Source organism: Heptranchias perlo, chromosome 15 (assembly GCF_035084215.1).
Source record: "Heptranchias perlo isolate sHepPer1 chromosome 15, sHepPer1.hap1, whole genome shotgun sequence".
NCBI lineage: Eukaryota > Metazoa > Chordata > Chondrichthyes > Hexanchiformes > Hexanchidae > Heptranchias > Heptranchias perlo.
Window position 1 is genome coordinate 36,285,218 of NC_090339.1, and position 19,409 is coordinate 36,304,626.

The window sequence follows — 19,409 nt, forward strand, 5'->3', positions numbered from 1 at the left end:
ACTGCACCTACGACAATGCAGCACTCCCTCAGTACTGCACTGAAGTGTGAGCCTAGATTATGTGCTCAAGTCTTTGGAGTGGGATTTGAACCCACAATCTTCTGACTAAGAGGAGAGAGTGCTAACACCTAAATAATAATTATGATGTGGAGATGCCGGTGATGGACTGGGGTTGACAATTGTAAACAATTTTACAACACCAAGTTATAGTCCAACGATTTTTATTTGAAATCTACAAGCTTTCGGAGGTTTCCTCCTTCCTCAGGTAAATGTTCAGGAGCTCCTTGAAGCCTACGCATTTATACATCACAGAACAATACATGGTGTTTACAGACTGCCCCTGCAACTGCCCGTTGCCAAGGCAATCACCGTGTTCAGACAGAGGGGTGTCACCTACAGAACCCCCGAATACACATTCAACAAAAACAAACAGGAAAAAACAAACAGGGAGAGAGAGAGAGGCAGAAACATCCGGAAAGGCAGAGAAAGCCAGCAAATGACCCATTATATTAAAAACGGATAGCTTTTGTTCGCTGGTGGGGTAGCGTGACATGAACCCAAGATCTCGGTTGAGGCTGTCCTCATGGGTGCGGAACTTGGCTATTGATTTCTGCTCGACGATTCTGCGTTGTCGTGTGTCTCGAAGGCCGCCTTGGAGAACGCTTACCCGAAGGTCGGTGGATGAATGTCCCTGACTGCTGAAGTGTTCCCCGACTGGGAGGGAACCCTCCTGTCTGGCGATTGTTGCGCGGTGTCCGTTCATCCGTTGTCGCAGTGTCTGCATGGTCTCGCCAATGTACCATGTTCCGGGGCATCCTTTCCTGCAGCGTATGAGGTAGACAACGTTGGCCGAGTCACAGGAGTATGAACCATACACCTGGTGGGTGGTGTCCTCTCGTGTGATGGTGGTATCTGTGTCGATGATCTGGCATGTCTTGCAGAGGTTACCGTGGCAGGGTTGTGTGGTGTCGTGGACGCTGTTCTCTTGAAAGCTGGGTAATTTGCTGCGAACGATGGTCTGTTTGAGGTTGGGTGGCTGTTTAAAGGCGAGTAGTGGAGGTGTGGGGATGGCCATAGCGAGGTGTTCGTCGTCATTGATGACATGTTGAAGGCTGCGGAGAACATGGCGTAGTTTCTCCGCTCCGGGGAAGTACTGGACGACAAAGGGTACTCTGTTGGTTGCGTCCCGTGTTAGTCTTCTGAGGAGGTCTATGCGATTTTTCGCTGTGGCGCGTCGGAACTGTCGATCGATGAGTCAAGCGTCATATCCCGTTCTTACCAGGGCGTCTGAGTCTGTAGGTGTCCATCCCGTTCCTCCTCGTCTGAGCAGACCCTGTGTATTCGCAGGGCCTGTCCATAGGGGATGGCCTCTTTGACGTGGTTAGGGTGGAAGCTGGAAAAGTGGAGCATCATGAGGTTGTCCGTGGGCTTGCGGTAGAGTGAGGTGCTGAGGTGCCCGTCTTTGATGGAGATTCGTGTGTCCAAGAAAGAAACTGATTCTGAGGAGTAGTCCATGGTGAGCTTGATGGTGGGATGGAACTTGTTGATGTTATCGTGTAGTCTCTTTAGACTAGGGGGAAACCAGTGGGTGTAGTATATCTGGATTTTCAAAAGGCATTCGATAAGGTGCCACACAAGTTGTTACACAAGATCAGGGCTCATGGGATTGGGGGTAATATATTAGCATGGATTGAGGATTGCTTTCTGTCTGTTAATCAGTGTAGAAATAATCTGGTCATTTTTGGGCTGGCAGGTTGTAACTAGTGGGGTGCTGCAGGGATTGGTACTTGGGCTTCTGCTATTTACGATCTAATAATGACATGGATGAGGGGACTGAGTGTAATGTATCCAAGTTTGCTGACCAGGCAAAGCTAGCTGGGAAAGTAAGCTGTAAGGAGGACAGAGTCTGCAAAGGGATATACACAGGTTAGGTGAGTGGGTGAGAAGGTGGCAGATGGAGTATAATGTGGGGAAATGTGAGGTTATTCACTTTTTGGTAGGAAAAATAGAACAGAATATTTTTTAAATGGTGAGAAACTATTAAATGTTGGTGTTCAGAGGGATTTGGGTGTGCTTGTACACTAAACAGAAAGTTAACATGCAGGTACAGCAAGCAGTTAGGAAGGTATGTTGGCCTTTATTGCAAGGCGATTGGTGTACATGAATAAGGAAGTCTTGTTGCAATTGTACAGGGCTTTGGTGAGACCACACCTGGAGTACTGTGTACAGTTTTGGTCTCCTTATCGAAGGGAGGATATACTTTCCTTAGAGACAGTGCAATGAAGGTTCACTAGATTGATTCCTGGGATGAAAGAGCTGTCATGAGGAGATTGATAGAATGGGTCTATACTCTCTGGAGTTTTAAAAAAAATGAGGTGATCTCATTGAATGATATAAGATTCTAAGAGGGCTTGATAGGGTAGATGCTGAGAGGATGTTTCCCCTGGCTGGAGAGTCTAGAACTAGGGGACATAGTCCTAAATGTCCGACCCCTTATCCTGAGACTGAGATGAGGAGGAATTTCTTCAGAGTTGTGAATCTTTGGAATTCTCTATCCCAAGGGCTGTGGAGGCTTAGTTGTTGAGTATATTAAGACTGAGATCGATAGATTTTGGACTCTTAAGGGAACCAGGGGAAACAGGGATCAGGCGGGAAAGTGGAGTTGAGGTCAAAGATCAGCCATGATCTTATCGAATGGCGGAGCAGGCTCGGGGGGGCTGTGTGCTGCTCCTATTTCTTATGTTAAAGATTTTGAATTCTTTGGCACAGTTTTAAGTATTATTGCTGGTTACTTGGTCTGTAATTGTAAATAAATTGGAGTTGGTTTTAGCATGATATTTTCCATCTTTTTGGAATAGATAGAATGCAGTTTAGACAGTGCTAATCTAAAAGGGTTGTTAGTCCTGTGGCAAGTTATCCCATTTGTGATTTGCGTAAGGGTGCAAGTTTCAATTGATAGACTGTGTCTGCATATGGAAACTGACATTTCGCAATGAAAATAGGTTTAGTGTTGAGAGAGACACAATTCTAAATACATGCTGTGAATGCTTATTGCAGTCTGGATTGTACAATTCTAAAAGGGAGAAGATTGTGATTTTTGGTTTGGGTGACATTTACTTGAGTTCCTTTTTGGGAGTGCTAGCATGTGGCATTCTAAATCCAACTGCTGAGGGAAATAGATGATGGATTCAAATTTATTTAGCTCTACTATCTGTTTGCAGGGTTAGCGAGCGCAGACGGAAGCGTCTCCAGGAGTTAGAAGCTGAAATGTCGAACCTTAAAAAGAAACTGATGGAACAGTCAAAAATGCTTAAATTCAAGGATAAGACGGAAGGGACCATTAATAAGCTGAACCAAGAGATTCAGGTACTGTATACAATTGCAACAAAAACAAAACTTCAATCTGTTTTCAAATTCAGAGTGCAAATTAATATAATTTCTATAATTTGGCTCTCTTCGTACTAGGTTATTTTATGTACTACTAATTTAACCATTTACTTAACAATCTCTACACCTTTTTTGGAACTCCTGCCTCATCACAACTTCTGTGGCTGTTTTGTGATCTATCTTCCTCCCTTTTCTAGTAAAGAAACTTTTCAAATACATTTAACATATTGGGGTACCCCAAACTGAAGAGGTGATTATTTTTATTGCATACAGTTACACAGGCACAACCAACATTCTGGTGTCAGCAGGCTTTAGACTTTTTTCCATCCCCAAAACCTGGGAGTACTAAGGTGACTTGTATGTAGCACTTTCTCCACTTTCGCAGCTGTGATCACTTAGTTCAGCACAGATCAGGGATGGAACTGCTTACTTTAGTCTGTGTATCTTGTTTCCACACTGTTCAGTGTATTTGCCAATGGGGGTGATTTTGTTGAGTTTCAATTTACTGAGTTTCTAACATAAACCAAATTTTGAGATCTCAATTGTACTAGGTCCAATTTGATTTGGTGTGTGTATTCTTCAATTCTCCCAAGGATGGTTTAAAGTATCACCCCTACACTGGCCTTTTCTCTCGCAGGCACTGAAGTGTCAGCGGGTTCAGCTGATGCGACATATGAAAGATGAAGCTGAGAAGTCTCGTAGATGGAAAGCAGAAAAAGACAAGGAGGTCCTGCAGCTAAAGGAGAAGGTGAGGCTTTTACTTATAATGTCTTTGTTAGGGTTGGTTAGAATCAATAGTGGACATTTTAGGGTTTGCCTGACTGGGTAGGGAAATTTAAATGTGTTCTTTTTCTACTTCTGACTAGCCTTAACTATTGTACTGGAAACATTCGTATGCTGTGGAAAGCAGATGAGGTCTGCATCTCCTTCAGTACCCTGCAATAATCTGCACGTGTGGGTATATTGTCTATCTTCAGCTCCCAATTTTCCTGTAATCTTGTTTTAGGCCTTCAAGAATCACTCTTACCCTGTAAATTCCACAGCTCTATCTACAAAAAAAAAAAAAAAAATTTCATACTAGCCAACTCCTTCCCCGCCAAAAATATGGGGAAGCGCTTAGCCTTCACTTCGCAGTTGAGATTACGAGCTCGCTATGTGGGATTGTAGACGTGGTCCTGTGGCACAGTCTGTTGGTGTGAGATCCAGTCAACATTAACAATTTGGGTGATTAAAAAGTAGTTTGCCTGCCTGTTTACTTTTTAACATCACTGTGAAGGTAGAGTAGTGCGAGGCTAAAGTCTGACTGACTCCATTTATACCTTAATGGCCTCTTTACTCCAGAGTTGCGTCTGTATTAAATTTATTTTTATTTTTGTTGGCTTGTGAGGTAGGAGAAATGGAGGATGTTCAATCTACATTCAGGATCAATCCATTAAATCCTTTCTTCTCTAGGACCGAAAAAGACAATATGAACTGCTGAAACTAGAACGAAACTACAAACAGCAAGCAAATGTATTGAGGCGCAAGACTGAAGAGGTGAGTGTGGGCAACTACCTCAGAGACTTTAGATGGCAGTTGATGGGGGGAATCCAAATGATGTCTTCAGTGAATGAGGAATTGGATTATAGGAATGGATAACATTCACAGTATTAAAGAACTTTTAAAAAAAAAATTAGTTGTTAATTTGGATAGTTAGTAGCACACTCCTTGAATTGGCACTTCAGAACTTTAGCACATCCTAGGAGTATGTATGTAGTACTGTAGGAATATTACATTACTTTCGGCTGATTCATTAAACAGAGGCTTAGTCCAATAACGCAGAAGAGGAGTCTTCATCTGGCATTTTATCCCTCAACTAATAGCACTTACAATTTAACTGGTCATTTATATCACTTGCTGCATACAAATTGCCTGTTGCATTTACTTTTAGAGCAAACAACTATACGTCAAAAGTAATTCATTGGCTATGAAGTATTTTGAGATGTCCTGAGGACATGACATGCTATACATGCAAGTTTCCTTTGCTCTCCCTTCTCTCTTCCCCTTGCATATCTTGTGAATTAGCCAGCCTTTAAAATGAAACCTTTCAAGGTAAAATTGTTGTCCTCTGGTGATTCCAGCCGTCGGGGATGGTTTGTTTTCAGATCCGTTGAACTTTAAAATTGTAATTTTGATATGAGATTTGGAGCCGGGCTTTTCTTAAGTTATCTTATATCAAAACTCAAGTCAGGAGGAAGATGGCCTGTAATTAGACACAAGTTTGGGAAGTCAAGGTTCTGTTGGTTACCATGTTACCTCCAGAGAATGTGTTCCATTGTTTGTTCAAAGAGGGCTCTGATCGGAGTCCTGGGAGGAATTATTGGAGACAGTCCAAAAGTAAGTGTCTAGAGTTGAGCATTTGAAAGTTGTCTTCTCTAGAATTCAAACTTTTTTAGAAAGATTCTGGGTTTGTGTGGGGAAAAGCTTAGAAGTAAAGGTTCCTAGGCATTGATTACACTGTGTTTTTGCATTTATTTCTCCATCTAATTAGTTACCATGACTTCCTCTCTCTCTCTCCCCAGGCTGCTGCTGCTAACAAGCGCTTGCGTGATGCATTACAGAAGCAGAAGGACGCCACTGAAAAACGCAAGGGACAGAACAGAGGAATGGAAGGGACTGCTGCCAGAGTGAAGGTGCAATGAGTAAAGCATGCTGGATATGCATTTGAAACCTGACTACTATTCTTGCTTTTCTTTGCAGACATTCTGCATGTGCTGTAGCTCAAACCAACTCAACATTTCTTGTTAATTTTGCAGTTGACATCCCTCGTCCTGTTGTTTTCTGCAAATCAGTGCAAAACGTGTATAACCACATCACTCATTGCAGCAATGACATTGCTTAGAATGTATTGCATGCTAAAGCTTTTCTCTAAATCTCGTCAAGTTGGATATTCAAAACCAAATAGTGTCCCAGCTAACTGTTGTACCTAATTTGCTTCACACGTTCAAGTGCTCCCAAAAGGCACCTGAACCCAGGGTGTTCAATTTTTGAGAACTGGATCAGATAACTATGTCACAACCAGTGAGTGGGCCACAAATAATTACATGTAAAGGTGCCCTCCCGTGCAATACACAAAATTCCAGAGTCTCTGCAAAATTGGCTGGATACCGGTATCTGATTTTTGTTGTTGCTGTTCACTTGCTATGTAGGTCTGTACTACTGCTGGCTGCTGTCTTTGGCTACCACTCATTCCCCATTGTGATGTCTGCTATTGCTACCCCAGTTTTGAAAACTTGGAAGCTTCAGCCTCACCACTTTAAATTTTCTGGGCCTGCAGAATTGGTAAAGACTGATTTACAAATTGGTGCAAGAAGGCTCCTCCCTCAATCCACTAATTGTGGAGCAACCCTTTTCACTTCTCCAGGTTTGAGAAGTTTAGAGCTGAGGCTGAGCAGAAGTTGAAGTCGACATTGCATCAAGTGAACAAAGAAAGGAATTCTTGTGGTCTTTCCAGACATTCTGACCTTATGATCTGGAAAAAGACAGTTTGATGTATGCTATTATAGATGCATGCTATTTTAAATGTAGGAGTCCAAGGAAGATGCTCCATTCTCTTTTGGATATAAGCATGATATGATGCAAATTTACATTGGATGATTTTCTCTCTGGTGGTCACGTTTATTGGATGTGAACCAACTTTGAATCTCAGTCTTATTTTGTGTTCCACCACTTGAATAATGCAAGGTGATTGGTAGTAGAGTATACCATGAGGGTGAAAGGAATAGATGATTATGCTGATGGGGTTAGATGAGGTAGCATGGGAGGAGGCTTGTTTGGAACATGAACACTGGCGTGGACCAGTTGGGCCGAATAGCCTGTTTCTGTGCTGTACGTTCTATGTAAAACTGACAACTATTAATGGATTGCAGTTTAAATTATTAGAAGTAATATTTATTGTAGAATAGAAGGCAAGCAATTTAGATTGGGGAAGTATTGGTAAACTGAAGAGAAGGTCGGGACTAGTGTAATTTTTCGGAGCAGGATAAGACAATTGGCCAGACAAACCCGTTTTTGTTTTGATCAGCATTTCTTGCGTGTCCTTTTAATCCTTTTTCCCTCCAGAAATTTATCTAATTGCTTCTTGAATCCATTTATATTGTCTTCAGTGCTCTTTCCAGATGCCCTGTTTCATTTTGGATGGTTCTTGCTGATGTCCCTTTTTATTCCTAACTTTTTTTTAAAAACCTGTCCATTGGTCTTTGAACCCATTCACCAGAGTAAAGTTTGCCTGGATCAGTTTTGTCAATTCCTTTTTTAATATTTAAATTTTGTCCCTTTTTTTTTCCCCCCCAAAAGAAAACCAGCCCAATTTCCTCCACGTTTCTAGATATCCAGAATTATCTTAGTTGGTTGCTTCTGTGTTCCTACAGTTAGATGACCAGAGCTCCAGATGGGGACTGACTAATACCATATGCATCAATACATGGATTGATTAATAGTCTCTCCCTCTAAAGCAGCTCAGTACCTATTGACTTTACTGCTGCCAACTATTATGCTGATGGCATTGTAGGTTATCCCCTATAATCGTTTTCTGATCACACTGTACAACTGTTCCACTTAACACATGCATACCTTGTGCATAACATGTTCCCTCTTGTACCTCTTTGTTCTGTCGTAGAGTTGGCTGGTCAATGAACTAGAGGTTCTTGTGAGTATAGAGGAGGCTCGTCGTCACCTGAACTCCCTGCTGGATGACCGGAAGATCCTGGCACAGGAGCTAGTCTTTCTCATGGGGAAGAAAGAAGTCCATCATCCACCACCCAAACTCAGGGTAGGTATAGGCTACTAAACCAAAGGGACATGAAAGATTATCAACTCTGTTGATTTGTATATAGACATTTTCCTTTCGGTTGGAACTAGTGATTGGCAAAAGAACCAAAGGTGACATGAGGAAAAACCTTTTTTACACTGCGAGTGGTTAAGATCTGGAATGCACTGCCCGAGGAGGTGGTGGAGGCAGATTCAATCATGGCCTTCAAAAGGGAACTGGATAAGTGCTTGAAAGGGAAAAAAAATTGCAGTGCTTTGGGACTAGCTGGATTGCTCTTGCATAGAGCCAGCGCTGACTCAATGGGCCGAATGGCCGCCTTCTGTGCTGTAACTGTTCTGATTCTAGTCAGAAATTAGGGTGTGACAAAAGATCTTCACTTTTTAGGGTTGTAAAGGGATGAGATGGCAAAGCTTCTTGGAACATCAACTCTTACCTCTGGTTGTGTTTAAATCTAGCCAGCCTCCTTTCTACAGGAAATAAAAAGATCCTGTAGTAAGTTAATTTAGCAACTTGGTTCTTGAGAAGTCCACAGTACTTTGCTGCTTACAAAGTGTTAAGCTTGTTATTTTGGGCAGTGTATGTATTTTTTTAAAGTTATTTTTGTTAAATATCCTGTTCTGACAGAAATAAAGACAGAAGATGCTGGAAATACATATCAGCTCTGTGAACCTATCCACTTATCGGATGGTAATGGACTGGCTGTGTATTTACAGCATTTTCTGTGAATTCAGATTTCTGTCTTTGTTTCTCCATCTCTTTTGTTCTGGACCATTTTTTTTGTTATTTTTGACCTAAATTGGTGACTTTTTCTATTTTAACTGGAGTTTCCACCCTAGCTTTTCTCCAGTTTCACTTTGTTTTCTATTCTTTTGCAGCGACGGACTTTTACGTTGACTGAGCTAATGAAAACCACTGAGCAGGATCCATCTTTAAACAAGCAAATTGAAAGCGTGGAGACTGAAATAGAACTCAGGTAGTTGATGGGGAATGAATCATGGTTCATGCTGGGAACTGCAAGTGGCCTTGTTTCAACTGCTGTTAAATCTGCCATACTCGACGTGCATTTTCTTGAGTCAAATTTATAGGTGCAATATTTACATAGTATTTTTATATTAAAGTCCTGAGTTAATTACCTTTTTATACAGCATAAGATTAAATTTAATTGGAATGTTTCATGCATTCTACAGGTGTGTGCAATAAAGGCTTGTGGCAAGTAGGAAATTTTAGGCTTCTCATTCATTCTCTTCAACCTAATATGTGGCCTGTTCCTGGGGGGGAATGGAGGAGAGAAATAGTTACTATCCCTTTTTAAGGATTTTTTTTTTTTGCATATAGTGGCTATGACTTAGAAATCCTTCTAGCTGCTTTTCTTCTAGTCGTTGCCGGCACGGCCCTTTTCTTGCTGTTGCTCTGTTGGGAAGGGAAAGTCAGCTGTCTTTCCTCACCAGACCATTGGTGAATTCTATTTCTGACAATTTGACTGATGAAGCAATACTAAGTTCAGCATGAAATTTTCTCCATGTAGTAGCACTTTTTTTGTTTTGAGGGTCAATAACCACACTGTGATTTTAAGCTTTATACAGTCAGTGTCAGCAACAAGTCATGTCACATCTTGTCTTCAATCAAACAAGTTTGAGTGGGTGTGTCTTTATCTACCAAAATAGCAATTAGGTATCTAAACTGCTAAAAAATTATCTTTGAAATGAAGGCTAGGTTTGCTAGAGTACTTGCTACTATGAGAGAATCTTCAAAATAATTTCTTTGGTCCAAATCTAAGAATTGTGACCACTGAGTGCATTGATTGAGTCCTATAACCTGGCTATTTTGAACGCATTGGTGAAGAAAAGTCACACACATCACCTTGTGCAATCAGCTTTTGTAAGACTGGTATTGTCAGTTTATGCTTTAAATTTTTGGCACTTGGAGAGGAAAAAATGCTAATTGATGACCTTGTTCTAGGGTATTTAATTTTGCATCTGTTCAGGACTGAATTTCAGTTAGCCTCTGGTGATCTCTGATGCAGAGCCAGATTTTATATAACTGTTCAGTCTCTAGTTGACAGCTTGGCCCTTGAGGCGCATTTTCCATGGTCCATTAAGTACCATTTTGACATCTAACAAATGTTTCACTTTAATATAAAGTGCAAGAGTGATTTGCTGGTATTGATAGTTTGTGGGATTAAGATAGACTATAGCTGCAATACTTCCAGTTACATAAATGAAGGTTGAAGTGAGACCTCTTTCTGCCTTCATTTTCTTTTTTCAACCTTCTTTCTTCTACCCTCCCTTTATGACCTAGTTTTTCGTATCCACCAATGCACTGAATCATCATGCAACTTCTGGATTTTTGATTTTTGTGATTTTAATAGGTTTGGGAGTTAAACCATTTGAGGGAGCTCTGATAAGAATTTGGACAATCCAAGTTAAAAGTGAATGCCAAACTTTGAGATTTTTTTGGTGTGCATGCTGTAGTCAATCAATGGGTCTGATGGGGGTTCCTTAATCATTGGCTTGTTAGAACATGAGCATTTAGAAAAAGGGGATTTCACACTGCTTGCTTGGCTTGAATAATTGTACAGGCTAACTGCTTCATTAATTTGTGTTCTTGCTATTTTAGGAGTGCTCAAATTGCTGACCTCCAACAAAAGTTGATGGATGCAGACAATGAAGAAAGGCTAAAGCATCGATGGGAAACAATTGCTACTATTGTAGAGGCTAAGTGTGGACTGAAGTGGCTCATGGGAGAGGTGAGAACCTATAAATCTGAACACTTAGCGCCTGCTGTTCGGGTGCTAACTGGCCTACAAAGACCCAATACGGTGGGCAGGAAGCGCAAGCGCGTTTCCGGCTGGAAGTGCAATGCCCGCCATATTGGGAAAGGAAAAGAAATGTCGTACAGACCCTTTGCATAAGCAAATAAGGGATCTAATGCCTGTTAGAGGCTCCCACTGCAAGATTGATTTGCCCTGATGCAGCCGGGAGGACTATAAGTACTCCTCTTGACCCCACATTTAAAGAACACCGGCAACGGCCCGACCCCACCCCAGCCGATCGCCATCGCTCTTATCGGCCAGCCTCCGATCTCCCAGTCCTCACTTACCCGAGGGCTGTTGCAACGCTAACAGCAGTCCGATCTTTGTTTACTCTTCACCAGCTGGCTGTTTGCGCCATGTGGGCTTGACGTTAACAAGGTCCAATATCGGGGACGTGTCGAGCCTCACCATTCAGGTGCAGGGATCCTAAAAATAGTCGTACCCGAATTTCTACCCCATGGAGTTTGGGGGTGGGGGGAGCTTTATGAACAAATTCTAGCCTGAGTGAGCTTGAAGTTAATGCATTAGATGGATGGATAAAATGGTCTTCCTGATTTTCATGTTCTGACTTTAGCATGGTCGAGCTCAGTAACCCTTCTAAGTCAGTGCCTGTGTTCATTCATTTCAAAAGTAACCAAAACAGTACAAAAGATTACTTTTTAATGTTGCACCTTTTGGTGCTGGTGATCCTTTACTCTTAATAGAGGAAAAATTTAACATTTTCTTTCTTATGAAGCTGGTGTCGTGTAAAGTATCGCATAGTAAAGTGGAGAGTGAACTAAACCAGGAAAAAGCTGACATTGCAGAGCTACAGAATACTTTAATTGAGGAGCAAAGCCGAATAGCTGAGATGGAGACTGAACATCAGCAACAGCTGCTAGATCGAGAACAGCGGCACCAAGAGAAGGTGAACAGCGTACCATCCTGGTAGTTAGACAAACTGTTTTCCTTTTTCCCAACTTAGTGCTCAGCTCTTCTTCCCATTGTTGCTTTGTCAAATGTGATGTAGTATAGTAGTGCAGTGACGTGGTGCGCTGGGCTTCAGATTCCTGGACAGACTGTCCAAGATGTAGAGGTGAATGATGAGGAAAAACTTTTTTACACAGCGAGTGGATAGGATCTGGAACACACTGCCCTAGTGGGTGGTGGAGGCAGATTCAATCATGGCCTTCAAAGGGGAACTGGATAAGAACTTGAAAGGAAAAAAATTGCAGGGCTAGGGCGGTGGAGTGGGACTAGCTGGATTGCTCTTGCATAGAACCGGCACGGACTCTTGGCCGAATGACCTCCTTCCATGCTGTAACCTTTCTATGATTCTAGGTGTTTCAAGAGTGCATTTCTTCGGTGCCCTTAAAGATCTGCGAATGATTTGCATAAAAGTCTCAAACATTACGGAAATCATGGCTGAACTTCAGAGAGTCCAATGGAGAGGAAAAAATTGCAGCTGAGAGATTGTACATTTACCCTGGTGGTAGGGATGTTGGAGGGTAGATCAGCCTTGTGCTGCTCTTGTCTGACTCCCAGTGACTCATTAAAGAAGTACAGACCAAGCCCTTGGAGTAGCTCTGTGTTCCCCTTTTTTTAATTCACTCTATAGATATGGGTGTCACTGGCAAGGCTGGCACTTGTTGCCTAGAGAAAATGGTGGGCTGCCTTCTTGAACTGCTGCCGTCAGTGTAATGAAGATGCTCCCACAATGCCATTAGGTAGCGACCTCCAGGATTTTGACCCAGCGACAAGAAGGAATGGTGATGCACGTTCAAGTCAGTATGGTTTGTGTCTTGGAGGGGATCTTGAGATGATGGTGTGCCCATACACCTGCTGCCCTTGTCCTTCTAGGTTGCGGGTTTGGGAGGCACCGCCGCAGAAGTGTTGGCTGCAGTGTATCTTGCTGATAGTACACACTGCAGCCGTGGTATTCTGGTGGTGGAGGGGGTGGATGCTTAGGCTAGCGAATGAAGTGCCATTCAAGTGGACTGCTGTGTCCTGGATGGTGGCGTGCCTCTTGTGTGTTATTACAGCTCCACCCACCCAGGCAAGTGAGCGTTCCATTATACTCCTGACTTGTGCCTTGTAGGTGTTGGAGAGGTTTTGAGGACTAAGAAGGTGAGCCACTCTTTGCAGAATACCTAGATTCTGACCTCCTCTAGTAGCTGTGGTTTTTATGTCACTGGTCCAGTTGAGTTTCTGGTCAATGATGACACTCAGGATGCTAGGAGACTTAGTGATAGTAATGCCATTGAATATTATGGGGAGGTGGTATGGTGCTCTCTTGGAGTTGACCATTGTCTGACACTTTTGTGTGGCATGAATGTTACTTGAACTTATCAGTCCAAGACTGCATGTAGTCCAGCTCTTGGTGCATGCAGGTATGAACTGCGTCATTATCTCAAATTACGAATGGAGTTGATCACTGTGCAATCATCCGTGAACAGCACCGCTTCTGAGCTTATGATGGAGGGATTATCATTGATGAAGCAGCTGAAGATAGTTTTGGTCTCGGAAGCCACCCTGATGAACTCCTGCAGCAATGCCTTGGGACTAAGATGATTGGCCTCCAACAACCACAACCAAAACAGCGGCATGGTAGAAATCAAGGGGAATGGGTGAATAGAGGAAATGAGAGAGGGAGTGAGCCCCCGGATATTAAGAATACATTTGCAGATTAGTATTTTGCACACTCCCCTGTGCAGTGATTTGGGTTCCTCTAGTTACTGTGGTAACCTGAACAATACAGTTATCATTGAATGGTAACACTTTCAATGTCTAGACTTTGATTCCGAAATCAAAGCATGTCTCTTCCTCTTTCTCTCCTTCTCCCCCACCCCAAACATAGAATGATTACAGCACAGAAGGAGGCCATTCGGCCCATTAAGCCCATGCTGGCTCTTCATAAGAGCAATCCAGTTAGTCCCATTCCCCTGCTCTTTCCCTGTAGCTCAGCAAACTTTTTCCCTTCAAGTATTTATCCAATTCCCATTTAAAAGCCACGATTGAATCTGCTTCCACCACCCTTTTAGGCAGTGCATTCCAGATCATAACTACTTGCTACCTTTTTAAAAAAAAGGTTTTCCTCATGTCACCTTTTTTGGTTCTTTTGCCAATCACCTTAAATCTGTCCTCCTGGTTCTCGACCCTTCCCCCAATGGGAACAATTTCTCTTTATTTACTTTATCTAAGCCCTTCCTGCTTTTGAACACTTCTATCAAATCTCCTCTTAACCTTCTCTGCTCTAAGAACAACCCCAGCTTCTCCAGTCTATCCACATAACTGAGGTCCCGCATCCCTGGAACCGTTCTAGTAAATCTTTTCTGCACCCTCAAGGCCTTCGCATTCTAAAGTGTGGTGCCCAGAATTGAACACAATACTCCAGCTGTGGCCGAACCAGTGTTTCATAAAGGTTCAACATAACTTCCTTGCTTTTGTACTCTCTGCCTCTATTTATAAAGCCCAGGATCCCGTATGCTTTTTTTAAACTGCATTCTCAACCTGTCCTGCCACCTTCAAAGATTTGAGCACATACACTCCCAGGTGTCTCTGTTCCTGCACCCCCTTTAGCCTGTAGTGTGACTAGTAGGTGTATTTAAGTTTATTTGATTATTGTTAGATACAAATGATCCAAATCCCAATTTTATTGGAATATATTTCCAATTTGCCTTTAAATTTAACTTTGATTGAATCCTCTCATTGAAAATTTGTGTTGGGAGGGAGAGTGAGAATGGTGTTGAACACTACTTAATTCCTCAATTGTCGAAAATATCCCTGTTGTGTGCGCTCTGTCAATGGAAAAATCCACAGCAAAGTAAGAACTTTACAAGAAAAATTCATTTAAACTTAACCAGTATCCCTATTATGGCTTTCAGATGACAGACAAATGAACTACATTATATTGAATACTGCCTAAAGCTAATAAACTGCCTGTTGAGATTTTACTGACTCAATGTTCTTCCCAGGTCTTCTATCTGCTTAGCCAGTTACCACAAAACTCCAATCTAACAAAGGATTCCTCTCATGATCAAGAAGCCCAACTTCTGGAGAGGCTTAAGTTCCAAGTAAGTGTTCCAAAATAATAATGAATGTCCTTGCCTGGATCACTATGATCCAGTATAAATTTTGGGGGGATTCTCTCCCTCAAAATATATATTCCTTAAGATTTGAAGCTGGAGGCTATAGAGTTAAAATGCAGTTTTTTTTAAGGAATTTTCAGTAAGAATTCGTGTTTGAGCTAAATCTAATATGAAAAATCCTGGGAAGGACCAAGGTAATGGATGCATGCTGGCACTTTTCAATATCACTCCAGTTCTATATTTGCATATTTTAGTAATATAAGCTGCTGTGCAGAGAAGGGGAGAACGAACTAGTAGTGCATTTCACCTGCAGCACATCCTAAAGCACTTTGTAGCCGATTTAATTACTTTTGAAGTGTAGTCATAGTTAAGTGGGCAAAAAGAGCAGTCAATTTGCACACAGCAAGGTCCCACAAACAGCAATGAGATAAATGACAAGTTGATTTCTTTTTGGGTGGTGGTGGTTGAGGGATAAATATTGGTCTAGACTGGGAGAACTCCCTTGCTGTTTGAATAGTGTTATAGATTATAATCTTTTTACCTCCACCTGAGCAGGCAGACATGGCTTAGGTTTAATGTCTTATCCAAAGGAAGACACCTGTGATGCCACAGTACTACATTGGAATATCAGCCTAAATTATGTGCTCAGGTCCCTGAAGTGGGACATGACCCATAACCTTCTGACTGAGTGCTACCACCGAGTCAAGCTAGGGACCTGTTTTTTTGTTAAGAACAAACATTTTGAGGAATGTGCAAGGCAAGTGTATATGCTGAAGTGAAGTAAAGGTAAAATCAAACTCTCTGAAATGGGTCAACAGGAAAATTTGAGATCAATCGGGAGGGGGAGATTTACAAAGCTTGAAGGGAGAGGGGGATCGTACATTGAGTGTAGGAATGCACAGATGCAAGCCAAATGAGATTTTGATGTGCCAAGAGAGAACTAGAAAGGGACATAGGAGCAAATGCACAACCTGATACCAAAAAAAATCCATTCCCAGGTTTTACCCTGATTTCCCACATCTTTTTTAAACTTAAATAATAGCCTTTTATATAGAACTTGGTCAAATGCCTTTGGAAGTCGAGGTGGTACGTATCGTAGGGCCAGTCCCACTTGGGGTGTCATGTCCCCAGTGTTTGACTCCCTTATAATGACTGTCAAAGCTTCACACGCCTCGTCCCTTGTGTCTTGATTTGGGGTGGTGGGGGGGTGGGGGGGAGAGATTAAATACCATCCAGCCCCACAGATTTATTTTGTTTTAAGCCCATTTAAGACTTTCATCTCATTTATAATTAAGTCATTAGTTTTACTTTAAGGGGGGGCATATGTTACTTGTGTCTGTCTGTCTTGGTGAATGATTAAAGCATTCATTCAGCAAATTAACTATATTATACTCATCCTGCATTTAGGACCCAGTAAGGTAGCATCTTTTCTAAATATCTAACTGCCCTTTTATTATAGGACTGCAATAATTTTTTGCTGTTTTACATTTGAGATGTAGAAAATAAACTTGAAACAATACTTCAAAAATAATTAATTGGATGTGAAGTGCTTTGGTACACTTAATAACCTGATGTGGTGTATAAATGCAAGCTTAATATTTTTCTGACTTGATCCTTTGTCTTAAGTACACAGCAGGTAAAAGGCAGCAATTCTGCCTAGGCTTGACAATCTGTACAAGTATGATGTCCTCTAGGTGACAGCATAGAGGGGCACAGCAGTGGTCCTGGATGACTGCATCCAAAGTGTGGGTTTAACTCCATACCTACCCTTGAAAGTACAGATGCAATTCTTATAGTACTATCCACCAAAAATTTTTTTTCCCGTTTTGTATAGCTGACTGTTGGTGAACCATGATTAAATACCATGCTTTGTCCTACTCTCCAACTTTGAGGCACCTGTGATTGTAACAGGTTACAAAGTGGGATGTCTTGCATTCTGGGATGATTTTTCCTTATCCTTCTAAAACAGATATTGCCCTTTTCTTTCTCTGTTCCTCTTTTTTTTTTCACTTCTCTCTTTCTCCCTCCCCTCCGCCCACCCCCCATGGCATTTCCAGAATAATATCAGAGATCTGGGAGTCGGCCAGCTGTTAGGGTGTGATGTGGAGGGTAGAAAACAATGAGATGAGGGAAGCACCTCAGTTCTGCGTGTGGAAGGATTGAGAAAAGTATATGTTCCACCATGTTAAACTTTTCCAATCTGACAGGATGAAGAAATCAAGAAGATGAAAGAGCTATGTGAAAGGAATCAGCAGCTGATGGAAGAGAATGAAACATATAAGCAGGTATGTAAATGATGACTGCAGTAGAGTTCGGGTAAGGGTATGGGGACAACGTGTGACTACTCGATTGAGATTCAAATTATTGTATGGCAACTTGAAATATTATCTCCTTTCCAGACTACATTTGAAACTTCCTCTAGAGCCCTGTTAGGTTGTGATCAGGTAAGGACTATTGGGTGTGCAAACTTTTTGTTTTTGACCACTTTATTTCCATACCATGGAGCCCTGTGAAGCACATTAAGAATTGTAACACACAGCACTAAATTGAAGGAATACACACAAGCACTTCTTTCCCCTTTTACCCTACTCAAAGTACCATTTGTCTGCCCAACATTTACTAAATGCCTCTCCTTGGTTTGTGGAAAGCCAGTGCTTTATTCCTAGTTACTGTAGTTTATGATGTCCTTTTGCTATTTACAGTCATTAATTGATAAAAGCTTGTGCCCAGTTCCCTAGTGGATACTAGGGGCTGTTACCTTGTTGAGTGTCAGTTCACAAAGGATGCTCAAGAAGATCAGACTTTTTGTTTTGTCCTCTGTACCTGGCTGGAATGTCCTCTTCCACAAACCTTTTTGTGAATGCTGAGCCCATGTCTTGCAGCAACAACAACAACTTGTTTTATGTAGCACTGTTAATGTATAAAACATCCAAAGTACTTTATAGAGTAGTAAGAACAACAAAATGTGAGAAGAGAGTTTAGAAGGGGTGATTATGGCTTGGGAGAAAAGATGGGTTTTGAGAAGTTTTTTGGAGAAGTGGAGAGGTTTAGGGCAGGGATTCCAGGGAGCCTAAACAGGCCCCAAGCAGCTGAAAACTCCACCAATGATAGTGAAGGGAGTGGGGATGCATAGGAAATTAGAACTGGAAGATTGAAGGGTACAGGAGAAAAAGTAAGTCTGGAGAAGGCCGCAGAGCTGAAGTAGAACTAACTATACTTAAGTAAGGCAACAGTAGCAGAAGTATAATAGGTTAGGGCTAAAGAATTGGGAGTTAGAGAAACATTGATCTAGTGGAAATTTTTTTTCCCACAGGCAAATGCTTAGGGTATTGGGATTAGAAGAGAATGGGTGAATATGGATGATAAGGGAGACAAGGAAGTGATCAAAGGTGGCCTTATCACTGATTTAAAAACCTCAGATGTGGAAAGGAAATGAGATGGAGGTCAATCGGGTGGCTGAGTATGGGTGGAGGGGTTTATGTATGGAGGGGTTCCCAGCCCGCAATGCCTCACTTAAAATTCTCATCCTAGAGTTTAAATCCCTTCATGACATCACCCCTCTAGTTCTAACATCCTTTAGCCCTACAACCCTCCAAAAACTGTGTTCCTCCAACTCCGGCCCCTACCTGCTTCAGCTATCTAGGCCCTACATTCTGGAATTCCCCCCCCCCCTAAATGCTTCTACCACCCTCTTCCTATAGGAGCCTCCTTAAAACCCATCATCTGACTGGCCAAGCTTTTAGTCACTTCTCCTTTTGACTCAGTTTCTATTTTTGTCTGATTTATGCTCCTGTGAAGCACCTTGGGACCTTTTTCTAATTTACAGGCACTATATAAATGCAAGAAGTTGTTGGAGTTTATGCAACGGTTATGGTGACGGGAAGTTGAAGGAGAGGGAGCTATGGGAGTTTAGATCTAGATTGAAGTCAGCAAGGATAATAAGCAGGGAAGAAAGGCTATCTCTATGAAATCAGCATGGAGCTTGGGAGGGCAGTAATATGCAAGGATTTTGAATGAGGTGGGAAGGGTAGAATGGAGTCAGGTTCTCTAAGTAGGACAAGGTACCAGAGGGGAAGGCCAAGCTGTGACTTGATTAGGGCTGTTGCAGGGATTTGCAGGGCAAGTGGTAGTCAAGTGGGGAGGCTTCAATGATGTGGAAAAAATCGCCACTTGTGAAGCATATTTCTGTTCATGCCCGGATATTGCTAGAATCATCCACAATGAGGTCATGGATGGGGTGGGGGGAAACCTTATTTGCAAGGGAGTGAACATTTTGGAGGATGATCTGGAGTAGAGCAGTGATAGCAGAACCCTTGGGAGGTGGAGGAAACTA

General features: G+C 42.1%; 1 protein-coding gene across 1 annotated transcript in view; it reads left to right on the forward strand.

Annotated features, from left to right (window-relative positions):
- kif4 (kinesin family member 4) overlaps positions 1-19,409 on the forward strand; it is a 65,899-nt gene that overhangs the window by 29,766 nt on the left and 16,724 nt on the right. The window contains exons 17-26 of the mRNA XM_067997064.1: positions 3,222-3,366; positions 4,025-4,135; positions 4,840-4,923; positions 5,949-6,059; positions 8,045-8,197; positions 9,073-9,170; positions 10,814-10,943; positions 11,746-11,916; positions 14,963-15,061; positions 17,284-17,361. Of these exons, the coding sequence (XP_067853165.1) occupies positions 3,222-3,366; positions 4,025-4,135; positions 4,840-4,923; positions 5,949-6,059; positions 8,045-8,197; positions 9,073-9,170; positions 10,814-10,943; positions 11,746-11,916; positions 14,963-15,061; positions 17,284-17,361 (1,180 nt within the window). The remainder of the gene's footprint in view (positions 1-3,221; positions 3,367-4,024; positions 4,136-4,839; positions 4,924-5,948; positions 6,060-8,044; positions 8,198-9,072; positions 9,171-10,813; positions 10,944-11,745; positions 11,917-14,962; positions 15,062-17,283; positions 17,362-19,409) is intronic.